General features: G+C 34.9%; 1 protein-coding gene across 3 annotated transcripts; it reads left to right on the forward strand.

The window, feature by feature from the left end:
* The first annotated feature begins 2836 nt into the window (after window positions 1–2836).
* ptpn6 (protein tyrosine phosphatase non-receptor type 6) lies at window positions 2837–21451 on the forward strand. Of its 3 annotated transcripts, XM_026283925.1 has the most exons (17): window positions 2837–3016; window positions 3212–3365; window positions 3591–3619; window positions 4438–4560; window positions 6698–6892; window positions 11540–11720; window positions 13534–13650; window positions 14147–14272; window positions 14656–14752; window positions 14872–14951; window positions 15059–15205; window positions 15407–15541; window positions 16037–16191; window positions 16968–17035; window positions 19073–19224; window positions 20373–20446; window positions 21023–21451. In XM_026283925.1, exons 3-17 carry the CDS (start codon window positions 3612–3614, stop codon window positions 21123–21125), a joined length of 1761 nt encoding a protein of 586 aa, XP_026139710.1. In that variant the 5' UTR covers window positions 2837–3016; window positions 3212–3365; window positions 3591–3611; the 3' UTR covers window positions 21126–21451. The 3 variants fall into 3 exon arrangements, with proteins under 3 accessions (XP_026139710.1, XP_026139711.1, XP_026139709.1); XM_026283926.1 differs by lacking the exon at window positions 3212–3365; XM_026283924.1 differs by lacking the exons at window positions 2837–3016; window positions 3212–3365; window positions 3591–3619 and having other exon boundaries at window positions 4412–4560.
* The last annotated feature ends 90 nt before the right edge of the window (window positions 21452–21541 follow it).

Raw genomic sequence — 21541 nt, forward strand, 5'->3', positions numbered from 1 at the left:
AATTTATTGCATATTTTAGCTAGATTTTCTTTAAATTTTTAGCTAGATTTTAGCTTTTATCTCCTTATGATTGTGCGCCTTTTTAACACACTTGTTTTAGTTCATTGTTGATCCCCTAAAATCAATTGATGGATTCCATCTGGGTATTCAAATGTATTCTGCAGAGTGAATTGTATTAACCAGGTGTGCTCAGAAGTTCACATTTTAAGGTCCTAATCTGAATTCAAATCAACGTGAAAAGGTCTGTAATAATTTTTATTACAAAACGTTTTTAATAAACATGCTTGTATAACTTTAACAATTCAACTTTATATGCTAATAAACAAATTTATTACATCATCAAGTCGTATATAACCAATGAAGCAGTTCTCATTGTATATAATTTCTGTTTCTGAAATAGTACTTCAGTATTACCTGAAGTCACTTCAACTGAATTGCTAAAATCTTGAATTATAACGGCAATATGCTGTTCATGCAGCAGCGAATTATATTGTTTACAGGTGCATCTCAATAAACTAGAATGTCATGGAAAAGTAAATTTATTTCAGTAATTCAACTCAAATTGTGGAACTTGTTTATTGAATAAATTCAGTGCAAACAGACTGAAGTAGTTTAAGTCTTTGGTTATTTTAATTATAATGATTTTGGCTCACATTTAACAAAAACCCAATCTCAACAAATTACATGGGACACTGTATGATAACACTGTATGATTTCAGACCTTAAAACTAAATAAATTATGAGCCTCTAGAACTTCTGACCTTCTAACTGAACTCATTTTCACAAATTGAACAAAGAAATATAAACAGTGTTAATAACCAAAAATAAACATCACAGTTCTTTCTTAGTTGCATTAAGTGAAAACAATAAGTGCAGCCATAATTAAATGCTACTCTCTCAGTATTCAAAGTGCAAATAGAGACTCAAGCATTTCAAGCATGATACAGAGCTATAGAAAACTACACAACCTATTATAGCCTACATATTAATAACAGTCTAGATATGTAGCCTAATTTTGCACACATCAGGGTGTAGCTCTCAAAACACAGGGGTATAAAAATCTCTCTTGAATGCTTCTGTGCGTTTCAGTTTCGGTTTCGATTTAAAGATTCTGCCAACTCTCAGCGCTGCTGATCGTGCATTCTACAACACAAGGCATTCATTTTGTCAGATGCTCTGCAGCTAATTCTTATGGACCAAGGAGGGTCTTTTTTGTTCACGTTGAAGTAAATCTTTTAAATAATAATAAAAAAATAGTCTGGGCAATCCGAGGCCCCTGAACACATAGGGCCCCTATAGCTGCAGCCTAGGCAAGCCTGTGTGTTACTCCGCGTCTGTGAGTGATGTCTTCAAAAATGGATCCTGGACTTTACATGTATTCAAATATTATAGATATGACCTAGAGGCTAGAGGGAAACATTTGCAAAGCAAAAATTCAGGTTAGTAAGAGCTTCATACTTTTATTCCGCTAAGATACATTACATCAAAAGTCAACATTAAATAAGTTCATGATCCTGATTTTTTTGAAAGTTAGTGTGAAGACGGGTTATTATAGTTAAATAACTCTAGTACTAAAACCATTTATTTTTTTTTAATACAGTGCTGGGCTGGCATTGTGGTGCATTAGTTATTCTTCTACGTGTCTCTGTCTACACAATTTTTTATGTTTTGTCTCTTTTATCCTCTGAGTTTAATAATGTAAATTATGCAATGAACAACACAAAACATACAAACCTGATTCCAAAAAAGTTGGGACACTGTACAAATTGTGAGTAAAAAGGAACTGAATAATTTACAAATCTCATAAACTTTTTTATTCACAATAGAATATACATATCAAAAAAGTGAGACATTTTGAAACGTCATGCCAAAATATTGGCTCATTTTGGATTTCATGAGAGCTACACATTCCAAAAAAGTTGGGACAGGTAGCCAGAAAAGTTAAATACACATATAAGGAAAATAGCTGGAGGACCAATTTGCAACATATTAGGTCAATTGGCAACATGATTGGGTATTAAATGAGCCTCTCAGAGTGGCAGTGTGTCTCAGAAGTCAAGATGGGCAGAGGATCACCAATTCCTCCAATGCTGCAGCGAAAAATAGTGGAGCAATATCAGAAAGGAGTTTCTCAGAAAAAAATTGCAAAGAGTTTGAAGATATCATTATCTACCGTGCATAATATCATCCAAAAAATCAAATCTCTGGTTGCATGAGTGTGTGTGGCATGGGCAGCTTACACATCTGGAAAGGCATCATCATCAATGCTGAAAGGTATATCCAAGTTCTAGAACAACATATGCTCCCATCAAGGAAGACCTTGCATTTTCCAAAATGACAATGCCAGACCACATACTGCATCAATTACAACATCATGGCTGCGTAGAAGAAGGATCCAGGTACTGAAATGGCCGGCCTGCAGTCCAGATCTTTCACCCATAGAAAACATTTGGCGCATTATAAAGAGGAAGATGCAACAAAGAAGACCTAAGACAGTTAGTCTCCTCAGTCCCCAGACGTTTGCAGACTATTATAAAAAGAGGGAATGCTTCACATTGGTAAACATGGCCTTGTCCCAACTTTTTTAAGATGTGTTAATGCCATGAAATTTAAAATCAACTTATTTTCCCCTTAAAATGATACATTTTCTCAGTTTAAACATTTGATATGTCATCTATGTTGTATTCTGAATAAAATGTTGAAATTTGAAACTTCCACATCATTGCATTCTGTTTTTATTCACAATTTATAGTGTCCCAACTTTTTTGGAATCGGGTTTGTATGTCAGGTTGCTTTGCTTCCTCATGTGTTTATTTCTGTGTGTGTGTGTGTGTGTGAGGGGAAGGTCTGGAAACAAGGAAGTGCAAAGTACAACTAAACAAATGGACTTCAACTGTCAGCCTCGATGACACCCGGCCTGTAAAATCAATCTGCAAGGAAAAAGGCATAAAAGAAGAAAGTCAGGTAGCAAACGAAAGATTAAATCAATTCAGAAAGCCATTGGAGAGAAGAAGCGGTAAGAGAAGGTCATTTGCATTCATTGTCGTTGTTTTGCACTACATGTAGTTCCTCAATTGGACTCTTGTAGTTTCAAATGGTGAGCTTGATGTTTTTCTGATAATTCATATTTGACAAAAAGAACAGAAATTAATCCGACATCTCTGTATCTTTCTCTACCTCTCTTGTTTGCTTTCACTGTTTTATGAAAAAGCCACAAAAAGGAAGGAAGGAGTTGGTAACAGTGCATGAGAGAGTGAGAGAGGGAGGGACATATGACAGGCTTATATACACTGTCAGGACAACCTGCTCTTCAAAGCACCTAAAACTGTTTACATTTCGAGAGCGAGGAGAAGCAAAGAGGGCAGGTATGAAGCCGCTAGACAAATAATGGTTGTGGTTGGTTGTGTAAAGGGACATCATTGCACTGCTTATAGAAAGAGGGAAGCAAATGGAATAGTAAAGGATGAGTAATGACAAATGACAAGAAGAGAAGAAGTCTATACTTTAGTGCTTTGGATTATTATGTATGCCTGTATCATATCTAATTCAATACTAATCTGCATTCAATTATTTTTCCTAATGACTGGAAGAGGAACATTTGAAAAAGGAAGATGGTTCGGTAAGTTGAGACAGACATTATGCACTCTTGTTCCAATCTTGTCCAGTCCTCATCTTCCCCTTTTCAGTTTTGCTACTCTTGCGTTTTGCACCACAGACTCTTATCTGTGACTCTTGCAAGGTGTTTGTAAAAAGACATGTTTTTTTTTGTACATAACTGCAATGTGCAAGGTGTATTTATATGTTGATGCATGTCTAGCTGCACGTTTATGCGCATTTCTGCAAATGCACTTGGTGGTTTGGTAGGCCTTGGTAGAGTGTGCTTCTTGTTGCATGTGCTTCACCATACGAATGTATATATATATATGTGTGTGTGTGTGTGTGTGTGTGTATGTATGTTTGTATGTATGTAATTATACATATATACATATATTACATAACATCGCTATTATTACATTATATTCGCACAATTCTAAAAGTGTCCAAATACTCTAAGTACTCATATATGTTTGTGTGTGTGTACCTATGAAGTACCATAAGGTTGCATTATATAATTACATTTTCAATCAACAATGTTACTCTCGAGTTCAGACAGGTGTTCTAACCTCAGGTGTAATTTAGCTCATCAACTATGCATATTTTACACTTATATTGCACTACACTGCCGAAAAATGTCCAAATATTTTTGAACAATGTATTGTTTTTTTTTATCATTTAAAACCTACTAAACTTCTTTTTGTGAAATATTTGTCTTGCGTGCAGTTAAGTCTTTCACGTACATAATGGTATGCCATTCATGTCAAGTCAATCATGTAAAATATAACATTATCATCTCTAGTGTGTCTGACTCTAACATATGCTCATTTACATGTTGAACAGGTGGTTCCACAGAGATCTGTCTGGAATAGACGCAGAGTCCGTTTTGAAGACACGAGGTGTCCATGGCAGCTTCCTGGCTCGACCCAGCAAGAAGAATGTGGGCGATTTCTCCTTGTCCGTTAGGTACAGCACTTTTGGTTTTAGCCACTTTTTATGTAATTTAGAGAAAATTTGGTTCAGAGGATAAGGTCAGATTGGGGGATAGATAGCCTTCACAGCTTTCTGTTACTTTCTGCTTTAGTAAAAGAAGCCTTTCTGTTTTGACTAAAAACGAAAAAAAAAAAAAATATATATATTTACTGAAGATTTCCGTGTTTGATTGGTTTAAGCTTATGTTTCTCTTACTCTAATTTGTCAGACCGTGTTTAATTGTAAAGAAATGCAAGCTTGTTAAGAAAAATTTATATACTTCCATTCAAACCAATTATTACTTGTTTTATTATTACCACTTTGGAATAGATGGCAAGCAGTTTCTTTTTATTAGACAGACATTGCGCAAAATGTGGGAATAAACATTTCCTTATATGTGGTGATAATTTGGTTCTGTATTTTATAGAATATGCAGCACTTTTTGTCTCGTTCTTTTCAGAGGCATTGTGTGGGTCATGGTTTTCTGACCTTTAAAATTATTAATGGACATGTTTTCTTGCAAAAGATTTATTTATTTATTTATTTATTTTTATTTAATTTTTCTTTTACTCATTATCTGCCATGCAACTGTCAGTAATTCATCCATTTATCTATATGCGTTTGTAGTAATTCCATGGACTATAAAACCTAATTTGCTTTTTACATAAACATATAGACTTTCAAACCTACAATGTGTTTATTTCTCTCTAATCTTTGTAATATAAGAAGTGTCCACTTAATAATAGAAAACATTAATACAATGATTGTATGAGTGTATGCAATGTGTGACTTGGATGTTGTCACGCAACTAGTTGATGTGACTAAATGCCAGTGTAATGTCAGTTCATTTTTTGAAGGGCAAAGATCAGTGCCTCAAAATTGGCGCATGTAATGCCGTATGATTCTGCCCATTTTACTGAATTGCAGTTTATAACTATAACAATGATATATTTTCTGCATGTAGCCTACAAACTACTTATACTTGATCAGTTTTGGTATTTGCAAATCAATTGTGGTTGCATGGTTTTATGTCACTATCTTCAATAAACCACATTTGTAGCTAAGTAAACCTTTATTTAGGGGTAAATCACAACATTAATAATTGAAATCAACTGTTACTAACATTCTAATTTAGTGTAAAATCATTCCATTTGTCATTTTTTTTATTATCATTTATTTTATTTTATTTACAAGCTTTGAAGGCTTTAATTAATTGGAATATTATAAAAGTGGCAAAAGTGTAGGGAGAGAGGAAGTGAACTGATCCTCCATGTATATCTTAGTATAATGTGTCTTTCGCGTGCCACATATCTGATATGTTTTTTAGTCTGGTTCCAAATAACATAACCAAAGCTAGTTTGCTGGCATACATAAACACAGCTATTTTCAAAAAAGGTAACGATTTATTCAAATTCAGGAGGACAAACCTGCTAGCCTGAGAAAACACAATGAATATGGTTAACCAGTATCTATGATGGAAAATATTACTGCCATCCTTTGTGGAAAAATATTTCAGGTTAAGTAATTGCTCATGTAAAGTTTCTACACACTTTTTGAAGTTACTATTACTCCATTTCCTGTGACATTATGTCCGGTTTAAACCAGTTTATGACCTAGATTATTTATTTTGAAATTCCATGTTCTATCAATAAATGTGACCCTGGCCCACAAAACCAAACTTAATTCGCTGGGGTATATTTTTAGCATTAGCCAGAAAAAAAAAAAACATAGTATGGGTAAAAATGATCAATTTTCCGATATTAAGTAAAGACTTCATGCTCCATGAAGATATTTTTTTAATTTCCTACTGTAAATATCAAAACTAAATTTTTGATAAGTAATATGGAAGCTAACTTCAAATGCGATTTTCTCAGTATTTTGATTTTTTTGCACCCTCAGATTCCAGATATTCAAATAGTTGTATCTCGGCCAAATGTTGTCAGATCCTAATAAACCATACATCAATGGAAAGCATATTTATTTCAGCTTTCATATGTATGTATAAACTCAATTTAGGAAAACTGACACTTAAGACTGGTTTTGTGGTCCAGGGTCACAAATATAAATAATAATTTTTTTCTAAGCCTGATGCATTACCAGTCCACTTTCCTTCTTTTGCTCTCTCTCTCAGAGTGGGAGAGCTAGTCACACACATAAGGATTCAGAACACGGGTGATTATTATGACCTGTACGGCGGGGAGAAGTTTGCCACGTTGGCCGAGTTGGTGGAATACTACACCGGAGATCATGGAACCCTACAGGATAAAGATGGGACCATTATTGAGCTCAGATACCCTTTAAACTGTTCTGATCCCACCACTGAGAGGTAAGCCATCATATTAGACCCTTCATCCTGAAGATGCTAGGTTGTATTTACAAAATTAACTGAACGAAATAGCTAAGCAGTTTTGATATGACTTTGGTTTGATCTAAATTGTTTCCGAGACTCTTTTATACCCAATTTCAAAGGTTTCCATGACATTATTACCAAATACCAATCTGTATTTACTAACCTTGTCTATGCAAAGTAATATCCGCTTTCTAAAACATGTCATATATTCTGATTATGATGTTTGCATAGTTTGTGTATGGAACTATTCCATTCCTAGTCTGTTTGCTTTTGCAACACCATATACCAATTAATGAGGCCCCGCAAACACAGATACATAGATCCACATTATATTCATGCTTGTTTATATTGCATTCTGATATTGATTGTATTCATACATGTAACACCATTCATTCTGGCTGCAGTCGGGCTGTTTCGGTTTTTTTCTAAAGTTAGGTTGTTATTTTATTCATAACAGCTGGAAGTGTTTAGTAAAAAAAAAAAAAGTGAAAAGGTCAAAATCATAATGTGGCATTTCCAGGTCTAGTATTATGCTACTTCATTGTTTGATTTTAAACTTAATGCAGATAAGCACAGCGCTTTTTAAATAGTAATTGGAAAATCCTGTTTCCAAATGTGTATTTAGACTGCTGCTGTAATGGATCCAGTAGTAAACAAGGCTACAGTTTTCTGGACATGGAAAGTAATTTGCTTCAAAGGGCTAGGAATTTACATTTATTCTATGTAATATGTAATGTTGTTTGCGAGCGGTAAAGGAAGTTTCGCTGCTTTGCCCTTTTGGAGAGTGTTTGGAAGTGTTGTAGTTATGGTATTTTTTTTTTTTAATTTATCTGTTCAAAATACGGTTATGCTAACTGAGCTTCTTGTTTTTCTGGAAGATAAATGCTACTCTGTAGTACAAGTTAACAAAAAGTAGTTAATTACAGGGCTTCAATGTACTTTAATTAGTTTTTGCTATAGCTGGTGTGGCTAGTATAATAATAGCTCATAGTGCATACAAAAAACAAGTTAACTACATTGAATTTCAACCTAGTTAGCAACTTTGTGTTAGCTTGTAAATAAAAACATGGATAAAATAGTATAACATTAGTATTTCAGTTAGCTTTCCCAACACTGGTCACTATGCCAAAAGGTTAATGGCCAACTGATAGAAAAGGTTGTTAATTATATTTACTGCCCCTGTAAAACAAAATGTCACCTAAGAGGACTTTCTGTCCCTTCTGTTGGTGCACTGATGTGATAAAAGCTATTGTTAGATCAGCCATTTTATCACACATTGGAATTCTTCCATATTCTAGTTTCAATTACGTCAGAAACCAAGAAACTAAATTCCTTCCACCACTAAAGTTAACCTTATCAAATTAAGAGTAAATTCACCAAACGGCAAACAGATTCATTTTAAAGAGACATGTTAATGCGATCAGCAAGTATAAATGTTCTCTTTGCCAAATGCACATTAGCTGGCACTCAAATCAATCTGCATCAGATTCTGCATGCAATTTGCATTTGACCAGACAATTGGAGAACTCTTACACAATATACTGTATTAATTTCCCCTGTTTATATTGATCACAGACACACATCCTGGATCAGCATTGCTAATCACAAGCTTTTCAACATGACTAAAGCAAGATACTCGTTGCATCAGTTAACCATACTTGCGTGTAGGAGAATTAATGCTGGCTGTAATAATAAGCACTGAAAATGCATGTTACGCACAGATATTGCAGACTTAATATTAGGTTGTTTTTTTCACGTCTGTCAGTTTCCCTTCTTTGTCTGCACACAATGTCTCTATGGTGCGAATGTGTAAAAACTTACACATATTGGTGTGATATATTTCAGATTTATTTTTGTAGTTGTGTTATTATGTAGTTAGCTATTTATGTAATGCTACAAAGAAAGACAACTCACTAAAATTAAAACAGTCTAAAAACTGATTAAACTAATGATTATTAATCTAACGAATAATGCACTGTGAGTTAAAGTGAATTTTTATTCATTATAATTCATAATAATTATATAAAGTGCATAATTATAAAGTGCAAACATCCGAAACTGCTAGAAATAATGCCTATGTTGAATTTTTTCATGTAATTACAAAAGCTGTCTGAGCTCCACAAATTTGTGTAAGCCTGATGGCCATGTCCACAATGGTCAATAGAAGCAAAAGCATCTGACCCTCTGTGCACAGGAGATCACAAGATTAATGTCACAAATTTTCAAATTTGAATAGTGACTTAGAAATGGTGCAAATTCCTGAAAACTTTTTATTAATTTTATGCCAAAATGCTGGTGTGTTTCCTGTTTATTTTCAGGTTTAGTTAAGATTTGAAATCCCAGATTTCAGTGTGGCCTTTTGGATCCCAATTCTTCCCCATCTTGGTCACTGATTTTTCTTGAAGCACTTTATTTAATTTCGATGCACCTTGAATTGCACACACACTCCACCCCTCCCTCTGCCATGTGTCTGACTTCCTCTTCTCAACTGCGGTTGGAAACTTTAGTTTTGACACATTTGCAAACAGTGACCAGACCCATTCAGGCCTTCCTTCATCTCACCCATGTCTCTCTTAGCTCTCTGTCCCCCACCTTTCTGTAGAACTCTTTCTCTTTTTTTGGTCATGCTCATGATGAGCTGTTTGATGGGTATGGTTTAACGGACAGAAAACGTAATGTATTCAAACTGAGGTCATGGCTAAACTCAGTGTGACACTTTGTGTCCCATTAAAAGTGTTATAGTGTAGCTATGTTAATGTGTTACCAGCTGCATGAAAAATGTTTCCTCTCATGATTTTAACACCATAAAACTTTGTAGAACATCCTTTTTTCGTGTTTTTTCGTGTTCTAGAAATTAGAGATATTAAATGAGAACGTTACATTTCCCCCCGAAAAAACCTCATAATTTCACTATTCAACAACATCAGTCCAAATCTCTGTTTTCAGAAATGTTTTGCCTTCACTGTAAAAGTCACTGGGGTTCAAAACAACTCTGACTTTCAGTAAATGCTTACACTTAAGGCAACTTAAATATTCACTGAGGAAATGAGAAGAGGAATCTGTACTGTAGGTATATATAACAGCACAGTTTTTTAGTTAGGATGAGTGTCTCTTATATAAATATTAATAAGAAAGGATGTTGATGTCATTTTACACACAATAATGTCTGTGTTTGAAAGAAAATGATGTTCTTAGGTCTAGCATACAAGTTATGATAGTGAAATGACAATGCATTGACAGATAGTGTAATGTGTATGCATTTGATATTACATGTTTAATGGCAGAACCTGTAACTTTGATCACAAGTCCAATCTAAAACGGAAAACATAAAAGAGCAAAGATCTAGATCCCTTTAGGGAGGCCTAAAACGATTAAGATGCACTGATAATGTTTCTTATGGTTAGAAACACAAAGACGTCTGATTGCATGACATGGTGTCTTAATCATACGAAAGTTGTCCAGCTGAAACATGCGCCAGTCACATATGCTTAACCTTCGGTCATTTAGATATGTTTAGAGAAGTCAGAGAACTTAAGAATCACATTAACAAGATTTAGTCAACTAAAAATATAAATTTCACTATAATAAATGCCCTCAGACAATGACTTGCTCGCTTTTTTTTTAAGTTGTCAAACTTGTTTATGTGTAAGAATAAATATGTCAAACAGTGTGAATGTGTACAAATGTCATACGAGTATATATGTCAGACTGCAAATATATTTCCATAAGCAAGTTATTTTAAAACGTAAATGTTGTTATCAGCTAAATGTATAAAAACATTCAAAGCACGATACTTCTGTCATCATTAAGTTACCCTCAAGTCTGGTTTTTGCAGAACACTTTGGTTGTGTTTAATAGTGCTATAAAAATAACTGACATTGACATTATAGCAATTTCTTTAATTATAAGTAAAGTTGTATTTGTTAACATAAATGTTTACAACAATAAACTACTCAATTATTCATTTATATTTTTAACAATTGTATTATTGTTCGAAAGCAGCTAAATCATATGTCACCGGTTATAATTGTCAAAGAGCAATCATGGAAGAACCCCCATAGGGGCGATTAAGCAAGCCTTTTTATTTTTTTTTTCTCAAGAGAAGAGAGAAGGAAGGACAAGCTAAAAATACACCAAAGTCTCGAGTCAAGAAATCTAGTCATCAGAAAATTTTCCGACCGCAGTACAGGAAGCTAAGATGTAGAAATTGAGAACTGAGCCCAATTGTTAACTCACATTTTAGTACACAAGACCATGAGGACCTGCATTCTATGCACCACGATCCAGAAATGCATCGTTAATAAATATATGCACACTGGAAGTATAAATATGACATGAATGTTCAGCCTCTTGTTTTTGTGTTCATGGCTGTAGTGGTTTGTGGTGCAGCTGCATTTGGCTTTTGTTTTGTTATTTTTAGGCACCGTCACCCTCTAAATACCTTGACGGGTTTGTTTGCGTCAGAGATGTCAATTTATTTTCAGTATGCAGGAATTACAAATTTACAAACAACTCAACTATTTTAATTTTGAAAAGTTTCTATTGTGAGAACATCTACAGTAATACCTAGTGCCTGTATGAACTTCTTTATGACTTTTTCCCCCTTTGTTTTTGTATCCCCAGGTGGTACCATGGCCACTTATCGGGTCCAAACGCTGAGAAGCTGCTCAGAGAGCGAAATGAGCCCGGGACGTTCCTGGTGAGGGAGTCGCTCTCCAAACCAGGAGACTTTGTTCTGTCTGTGCTGACCGATGATATGACCAGTTCTGGTAGGAGGGTCTCCCATATCAAGATCATGTGCAATGTAAGTGCTTGTGCATGTGCTCATGAGTGAGTCAAACAAGGTCAATGGTTTGCTTTCAGTTTAATAGCAAGTATCTGGATTGAGTGCGAACATAGAGTATTCTACCTCATAAGCTTGTTTCAAGTCCAGTATTTAGTTACACTTCCCTTCAAGTAATGTTTTGGACAAAATCAGCAAAAATCCTTATAATCTGTGTAAATGCATTAAACGGATATGCAACCGAAGATGAGCAATACTTGATTACACACTAATAGCAACATAAATGGCTAATTTGTTATAAATAGCTCAGGTACTTTTTTATTTTTAGCTTTTAAAAACATTTTTTGTGTGCTGTCCCTTATCAATTCAAAATACATCACAAAATATGTAGGATTCATTGCTGATTTTGTATATTTACATAATAGATATCATAAATTGCTCATTAAAATGCTAAAATATTGCAGTGAATCCTACATAGTTGTTACTTTTGCTTAGATCTGAGCAACTTGATCAGTGACACAGTATTTAAATGGACAGTTCACGCGAAAATGTAAATTCTGTCATTATGAGTTATTCCAAACCTTTATGGATTTTTTACAAAATAGGATATTTTAAAGAATGTTGCCAACTAATAAGTCCATAATGTGGTAGTCAATGCCAATCAACAACTGTTTGGTTACCCGCAATCTTTTTGTGTTCAAGACTTGAGGGTGATTAAATTATGACAGAAGTATCGTGCTTTGAATGTTTTTATACATTTAGCAAATAACAACATTTAAGTTTTAAAATAACTTGCTTATGGAAATATATTTGCAGTCTGACATACATACACATGTATGACATTTGTACACATTCACACAGTTTGACATACTTAAAGACATGCAGAGTAAAGCATTTAAATACATACGGTACACACAGTATGACACTGATTCTCACACTTGTTCTTACCTGAAAAACGGCACTGGACTTTGAGTCAATGTGTGTGCAAACGGCAGCGGGGGTGGACATGCTCCGCTCAGGGCTCTAAATAAGCACTACTGTTGAGCTGTTCAGATGAATGGTAGATAATTATGACCAGGGGAAATCAGGTCAGTGCACTGCCTGTCAATTGTTTATTTATTCCACTGGTGCGTCTGTGTATGTGCTTTAGTGAGGTTCAAAGTGCACAAAACACTGTCGTTGCGCTGTTCCCCTCTGAGCAAATTAACACAACAAACTGTGTTCTGTGAGGACGGTCCTAATCAGCTCAGAGAACCAGTTAAGTTCTAAAACTTAACAGCCTGTTAACCCTATTTTATCTAAGAAAATGAAAGCTTTCACCAGTGGACAGCTTCTGTGTTTCTGTTTTAAAGACACAGAAAGCTTTTATGCTGCCATTTTGGTGATGTTATTTAAAGTTTAATGCGCATTCTCACAGGTAGTACTATTAAAGTAAAATCTGCATATCCATTTATGTATTCAGTTTTGATAAGCATAGCATAAGCAAATGTTCAAGCAAACTTATTCATAAAAAGGATTTTCAACATTTTCTGCACAGCTGGAGTTAATGTGGCGAACAAGGCTTGTGCGTACTTAAGAGGAACTTACTTGAGATATATCCAATTAAAAAACCTTGGCCTGTTGATTGAAAGTAAATGCAGTAATTTTTTATTAGTAATTTATAAGTAAAACAAAAAGCATAATATGCTTTCTCACACAGTCTTTAATAATATAGTATTATTTGTTGGTCCATTTTGGCATCCAGTTAAGGTGCCAGTGAGAACCCCATGCTACCGTTGTGTATGAATCCAACTGACTGATTAACTTTTCATTTCTCACGCCTCTTTATTTTCAGAATGACCGTTACACAGTAGGTGGTAAAGAGGTTTTTGACTCTTTGGCAGACCTTTTGGAGCATTTCAAACGCAGTGGTATTGAGGAATTGTCAGGGACAATGGTTTACCTCAAACAGGTAAAGAAGATTTGTAATCAGAAGTTTATTTTATTTTTTTTCCATACCAACATAAACGTCTTAAATGTCAAGCAAGATGTGCACTAAGCACTAGCAGCAAATCCGCTTCTGGTATTAGCAATCTGGAAACTGACTGTTAGGTTTGGTCACATTAGCTTACACATTTTGAGATATTGAGCTAAAATGTTGTAAGAAAACTATTGCTATTACTTTTATAGTGGCTAAATGTTGGCTTTGACTTAAGAGCATCTGTTCTGCTGAGATAAAGAGATTTCGGATGGAAAATATTTGTGAAATTTTTACTTAGTGTGACAAAATGGCCCATCTTAAAAAACTGTGGGAAGCACCTTTAAAGTTGTGATTAATCTTCGCCCTTTTCTGTCTGTTTCATTCCTCCTTTGTGTTGTCGGTCACCTACACATTTTTAGGTTTGTTTATGTTGATGTCTTGCTCTTCTCCCTGTTTTAATTTGTTTTGGTCTCTACCCTTTCCTCAGCCTTATTACTCCACGAGGTTGAACGCGGCTGATATTGAGAGCAGAGTACAGCAGCTCGACCAGACCTCAGGCAACATGGACGGGGCCAATAAAAAGATTAAAGCTGGCTTCTGGGAAGAGTTTGATGTGAGTAGCATGTTTAAAGGTTATTCGCCACCTGCAGTAGATGAATCACAAGTTCTTCATCCGTTAGAAGCACGGCTACATTTTATTAACCCATTGTGGGATTTATTTTGAAAATCGCTTTTTTGACAATTCATGCCTTTTTACAGCCATTTTTTGTACTTATTACACTTGGTACAGGTTGGTAAAAAGGATTTACTCAACTGTTGCTAAAATTGGTGTGTTCATACAAGGCTCTCTGGTCGTAGTAAGGTTAGACCACAGGAGCCAAACGGTCGTTCAGAGCTACTCTCAACAAGCAGGATGTGGTCACGTGTACTCTCTATCTTAATTTCTCTTACTGTCTGTGCTATTTCTGATCTATAAATCTGTTTTTCGGCATGCAGGCGCTGCAGAAGTTGGAAACTAAGGTAACGAAGAGCAGAGATGAAGGAATGAGACCAGAAAACAAAAGCAAAAACAGATACAAGAACATCCTTCCCTGTGAGAAATGAATCTGGCCACAATACAGTATTTCTTTGAAAATATATATAAATGAAATAGGTCGAATAGTGATACGTTGCATACATTCTGATAAAAATTCAAATGTCTTCTCTTTTCAGTTGATGATACTAGGGTTATCCTGGAAAACGCAGATCCCAATGTTGTCGGCTCTGATTACATCAATGCCAACTACGTTGTAGTACGTGCACGACATAAATCACAACATAATCATAAATATCTCAATTTCTTTCGTTAAATCATCTCTTTTCTCTCCTCCTCTCTCTTTCTATATGTCTGTGTTCACAGAATAAATTAATGGATATTAATTACCAGAAAGTTTACATTGCTTGTCAAGGCTGCCTCGCAACAACTGTAAACGATTTCTGGCAAATGGTATGGCAAGAAAAGTCACGAGTAATTGTCATGACAACAAGGGAGGTTGAGAAAGGACGGGTTAGTAATTGGTAACATTCTTCCAATTTATAATTCATTCTGTTTTTTAGTTTTTTTAAATCTAGTGTTATTATTTTTTATTATTATTAAATGTGCTTTCTATTAAAGCCTTGCAGTCAAAAACTTGTCTCGACTGCAAATGTAACATTTTAAGGTCTAAAAATATTCAGTTCCTATTCTTGTTACATGTGCCCTCTGCAGAATAAGTGTGTGCCATACTGGCCTGCTACTGAAGGAGATTCAAAGGAAGTAGGCAGATATGTGGTGACGTTACTGTCTGAGAAGGATGCTGCTGATTACAAGGTCAGAGTGATGGAGCTCACAGCTCCACACCGGGTAAGAAATTCCTTTGTGCAAACATTCACACTAGCACACGGCACGTTTATGCATACAGCACCTGTGGCCCAGATTCTGTCCCTGTATCTCATTCTCTTTCAATGCACTTTATAAAACAGTATCATGAGAACACAATATTTTGTCTTTGAATGTGGCTTTTCTGTTATTAACAAACACAGTTTCATTATGGTTCCAATTTTACTGAAATGTTAGGATTTTGAAAATTTTTAGAACAATAAATAAATAAATAAATAAATTAGAATTAAGATTGTGTGCCTTAAAATACTAAAACATTTTTGGACATTATGCATTTTTCAAATTGCATTTTTTTTTTAGTTTTTCCATGAACATAAAAAAACAAAACAAAACAAAAAACAGTTAATTTTAATGACATCTTTTCACTAAGAACATTGTGCTGGCAGTAGAATTTTCTTAATTAAAAATATAAGTAAAATGTTTCTTAAATCAAACATTTATTTACTTTTCTGATTTCAGAAAGAGCCAGCTCGCACCATTTGGCACTACCAATATTTGAGCTGGCCGGATCATGGCGTTCCACAAGAGCCTGGTGGAGTGCTTAGCTTTCTGGAGCAAGTCAACATCAAACAGCACGAACTGTCTTCAACTGGACCTGCGATCGTCCACTGCAGGTACTTACTCACAACAGAGCTGAATCTACCACTTGGGGGCTCCAAAACATACTATTTCATGCTGTTTCAGATGTCCATAAAAGTCCTTTTTTTTTTTTCTTTTTTTTTGTAGTGAACTGGTTAGTTAATTTTTAATGACATCCGAGAGCTTTCTGACCCTGTGTAGACAGCAATGCAACCGATTCACACATAGGTTCACACATGGACTATTCTAAAATGTCCTTAGTACCATTTTGGGACTTGAACATGATTGTTGCATTGCTGTCTATGCAGGGTCAGAAACCTGAGATTTCATCAATATCTTAATTTGTGTTTCAAAGATGAACAAAGGGTTTATGGGTTTGGATTGACATGAGGGTGAGTAGTTCATGACAGACTTTTGGGGTGAACTGTCCCTATATGCCATTTTTATTTTGTTTAATGTCAAGAATATCCAGATGTATATATAAATAAACTAAACAAAAATAAAATGTTTTTTATTTTTATGTTATGTTATTGTATTTCATTTATTAACAAAGAGAACACTGAAATGTAATACATGGTGGTGGTCTTATTTAGGGTGGGAGGTTTAGGCAATAGACAGACCACTTAGCATTTCGTAATCACAATACATGCTTGAACTTTTCATGATCCCATACTTCCCACTCTAAACCTTTAAATTAATAGTTTGTTTGCTCTTTAGTATTAACTTGTGCTGTGGGAAATTCAGTGTCTCATGACCTCTGCAAGCTTGAAGGGATATCTTCAGTTATATGTTGCTAAATGTGTTTTGGCAGTGCTGGTATTGGGCGAACGGGAACCATTGTGGTAATCGACATGCTTATAGATAACATTGATGCTAAAGGTGAGTTTATATCATCACACTTCATACATCATACTTTTACTATGAAAAAATAAATCAGCTTTAAAAAGTCAACAGCCTGGTATCTGGAAGGTAGCTGATTCAGTCTCTAGCTGAAGCAAGATATTAGCCATTGTGCCCTTTTAAAATGTATTTAAAACCTCAGTGATTGTCCTGGTAACGATTCATAGGTTTTCGATTCGATTCAAGAACGATTTTGAAAAAACTTTTGTCCATTGTTAAATGCTAGTTTAATGATGCGACATAGCATACGTAGAAAGGGAAATTGACGAAAGTGTCAATTTATATATATATATATATATATATATATATTTTTTTTTAAGGAATCCTCTTCTTTTTTTTATCACATTTAATTAGATGTAAGAAATCAAATACACTGCTGGACAATAATCAATCATTTGTAATCAAAATTTTATATACTAGGCTACATTTAATTACCAATTATTTTAATTGTCTGCACAGAATAAGGTAGAAAATATACTTTATAGTTTCTGTACTGTAATAAACGATGTCAAACAACTAATAAACAACTCAACGTGGCCGGAGAGGGTGTGTGAAACGCGCACACGGCTCGGTAAAAAGACAAATAAAGTGAACAACACTTAATATGCTCTCTTGGCTTCAGACTCTGAGTACTAAAACATCACGATCAGAATCAGATGACTCGCTGGCTGACACCCCACCAAACCTGAATGATATCGCTGCAGGTCAGACGCAAGCTAATGAAGTTATGCAGTAGCTCTTTCTAAGGGTATTTTTTCAAAATCCTTTTGCACATTTTATTTATTCTCAGTAGCTCTTTCTAGCTCAAGCAAATCCACAAACTAATAAAAGGATTTATTATTTTTTATAAGGTCGTCTATTGACTGCTCTATATAAAACCCCTTTATTATAGTTTTTGTTACCTCAGGGGATGAGGGGAGTCATCAAAAAAAAAATATATATATATAAAATATATATATATATATATAGAGAGAGAGAGAGAGAGAGAGAGAGAGAGAGAGAGAGAGAGAGAGAGAGAGTACCGGCACCCCTTTTGGGCCACTTAAAGCACTGGCTCCGTCCATGCAATAAATACAGCATTCGACTGCTCAGGTAGCGCCGTCGGTAAGATGCAGAGAGCCATTGAAAAACTACAGAAAAGTAAAGTTGTTTCACTTTATTATTACTGGCCACAAGTTCGCAAGTCAGCTGCGTCAGAGACGAACGGAGCGCGAGCGCAATCCTGTGAGTTTCGGGCGGTAAACGGTGGAGCGCGTGAAAGACAGATTAGAGAGCACGATCTTTTACTGTCTATGAGCACGATTCACAAACAATCTTCAAGGTCTCCATTAAATTGTGAGTGTAGTAATTTAATGTGTATATATTTTGAAAACATTGAATCGATATAGAATATGCATATGAATTATGATGAATCGTCAGGGTTTGTAATCGATGCATCGAGAATGCGAGTGAACCGTTACACCCCTAGTGGAAATATTAGTGTATTTAGGATGTTTTTACTTAAACCTCTGGAATCCTGTGATGTCTAGCTTTTAATTAATTCCAGCTCTTAGTGAGATGTTTGCAATGTTATTTAAGATCAAACACATTCTAGAAAGGGTCACTACTGTTTCAAAATTGACCTTTATCTCGAAAAATTTATGACATTACTATAGCAAAACTCATTTTAGATCAGGACATGAAAAATCACACATCAGAGACTCATTATAGTTGATCATTTTTATTACATCTTAGGGTTAATGCAGTGCAATCACATTTATTAAAGCATTATAACCTGTGAATGTCCTCAGGCTTCTGGAACTTACAATATGTTTGGCTAACATGCTTCCCTTCAAAATGGTCCAGATATTTTTACACAAATCAATAAAGTTATTCTTATAATCTTATAATAGGCTTATTCTTAGTTGTTGCAACCACATTTCACATGAACACCTCAGGATGGTACTTCATTCAAGGTGGATCAAACCTGGTCGCAGTTTTTTTTGCAAATGATTCTAAAGATGTTGTCTTTGTCAGGTCTGGACTGTGACATTGACATCCAGAAGTGTATTCAGATGGTTAGAGAACAGCGGTCTGGCATGGTGCAAACGGAAGCACAGTACAAGTTCATCTACTTGGCTGTGCTACAGTATATAGAGTCGACGAAGGTCACACGAAGAGCTGTCATGGTAAGAAAATGGCTGAGGATCATGGTGAAAGGTTTCTGAAATGCAATAAAGGGAATTACTGGAAATTAAGCCACTATTTGTTTTGGGGTCAATAAGACATTTAAAATAATTAATACTGATATTTAGCAAAAATTAAAAAAAAAAAAAAATTCCAGTTTCCACAAAAATATTAAGCAGCTCAGTTGATTTCAGCATTGCTAAGAAATGCGTCTTGAGCACCAAATCAGCATAATTTGAACGATTTCTGAAGGATCATGTGACACTGAAGACTGGAGTAACATTTGTGGAAAATTCAGCTTTGCCATCACTGGAATAAATTACATTTTAAAATATATTAGCCTCCTGAGACCCGGAAAAAAAAAAAAAATTGTGAATTTAGTATTTTTCATGTAATTACATTTTTTATAGCATAATATTATTATTTTTTATATATAAAGATGATTCTAAACTATGTTATGAAAGATATAACAATGATTTGATATACCACTATTCTTTATGCAGTATGTGTATAAAAATGCCATAAATGGTTATTCCCTTTGTATACATTGCATCTATAAACTGTATCTAATTTGCATATCAATATGTTTTTGGGGCAGTATGTAATGAAAAGATAAGTGAAATAATGGGGGTAATAATTGGCAAGATTTCATCAAATATCTAATATTTCATAGAAATATTGAAATATAATTTCTTTCCCTGTTCATTTGCTGTGTCTCCCAAAATGCGTTGCCCTTTACAGTATACATGTATGAATTCAACATCCTTCGTTTCATAACAGAAAGCCACATTTTGATTCGAAACCCCAGAACATTTTCTTGAGATTTTAATGATGACAGTTAAAAAAATGGTCAGATTTAACGATCATTACAAAATATTATCTTATTGCCATAAGTGTTACATTTGATCACTAATATTGAAGACCACGGAGAGGGAGTGGTCATGGTGAAACTTGACCAAACATTTGCTGAGCATAAGCACCTCTTTTGAAAATATTAAACAAACTTAATGACCCTAAACATTTCAACAATAGTATATCCATGCAATATCTTATCAAAGTCAACACTGTAAAAAAGGAAGATAAGACTGATGTGTCTCCCATCTGTTGTACATAGTATTGCTATTGATTTTTTTAAAACTTTCTGTTACAGGAAACAGAAACTGAATATGGAAACCTCTCAATTCAGTCCAAACACCAGAAGGCCAGTCGCAAAGCCTCTGCAAAGTAAGTAGACTTCTGCTTGTAGTGTATCCCCAAATACTCCCACAACCATCCAGAAACATTCCTCTTACATCGCCTTATCTTCCTCGAACTGATGACTAGTTTAACAGGCGGTTCAAAGATCTCTCAGTCACACAGACATCTGCTTACACAAGCTTTCTGGAAGCCTTAGAGCCATTGTGCAATGTCCAACCGAACGAGAAAGAGAAGGACTGAGTTGGACATTCTATCTCAGATCTGGCATTGTTTCAGATTGTCCTTGCTCTAATCACTGAGTTGAACTAATCATTGGCTTACTGGAAAACGTTCGGCAGGCCTCTCTCTCACGTTTTGTGGTTTGGGTCAGTTAATAGCTCAAGCTGCTGACTAAAACAAAATGTTGTAGACTGCAAATGAAATGAGAACTTATTAAAAAGTATGATCATAACAATTTTTGCATAATCAAGTGCAATAATCCAAGCATTGCAGTGGGCTTCTCATCCACTCCTTTATTTCTCTAGAAGTTGGGTTGGTTATGATGAATGCTATAAGTTAGTGACTAATCAGTTACACTGATTTGTTTTCCTTCCTTTTTTTCAGAAAAAATGAAGACGTTTATGAGAATCTAGGAGCAAAAGGAAAGAAAGATGTCAAAAAGCAGCGATCGGAGGATAAAAAGAGTGGATCTGTCAGGAAACGATAAAAATAGAAAAAAAGAAAGACGATGAAATTGAATTTTGCTTCATGATTGTACAGCTAATTTTTAAATGATTTTTCAGTGGTTTTAAAGAGAACTGAGCCAGGGTTTTACAGAGATGCCAAACTATTTGACCTTATCAAACAGATCTTGCTGTGTTTTTGTCCATGTTTACTAGTTAATATTTTTTGTATATTTAGTAAACATTTGTTAAGTAAATTCACTAAGTTGTAATTAATATAAATCATCGACTCGTTCTCAGTTTTAATAAAAGTCATGCCCAAAGACCTGGCCATTATGATTATCTGCTGTAATAAAATGAAGAAATGAAAGTGTTTGCATAGAATGTTGAATTTTCCGGGATGTTATCGTAACAATGAGGCCGAATGGAAAGGTTGGTGTCCTGCAGAGATGATACGCAC

This window comes from Carassius auratus, chromosome 16, assembly GCF_003368295.1.
Source record: "Carassius auratus strain Wakin chromosome 16, ASM336829v1, whole genome shotgun sequence".
NCBI lineage: Eukaryota > Metazoa > Chordata > Actinopteri > Cypriniformes > Cyprinidae > Carassius > Carassius auratus.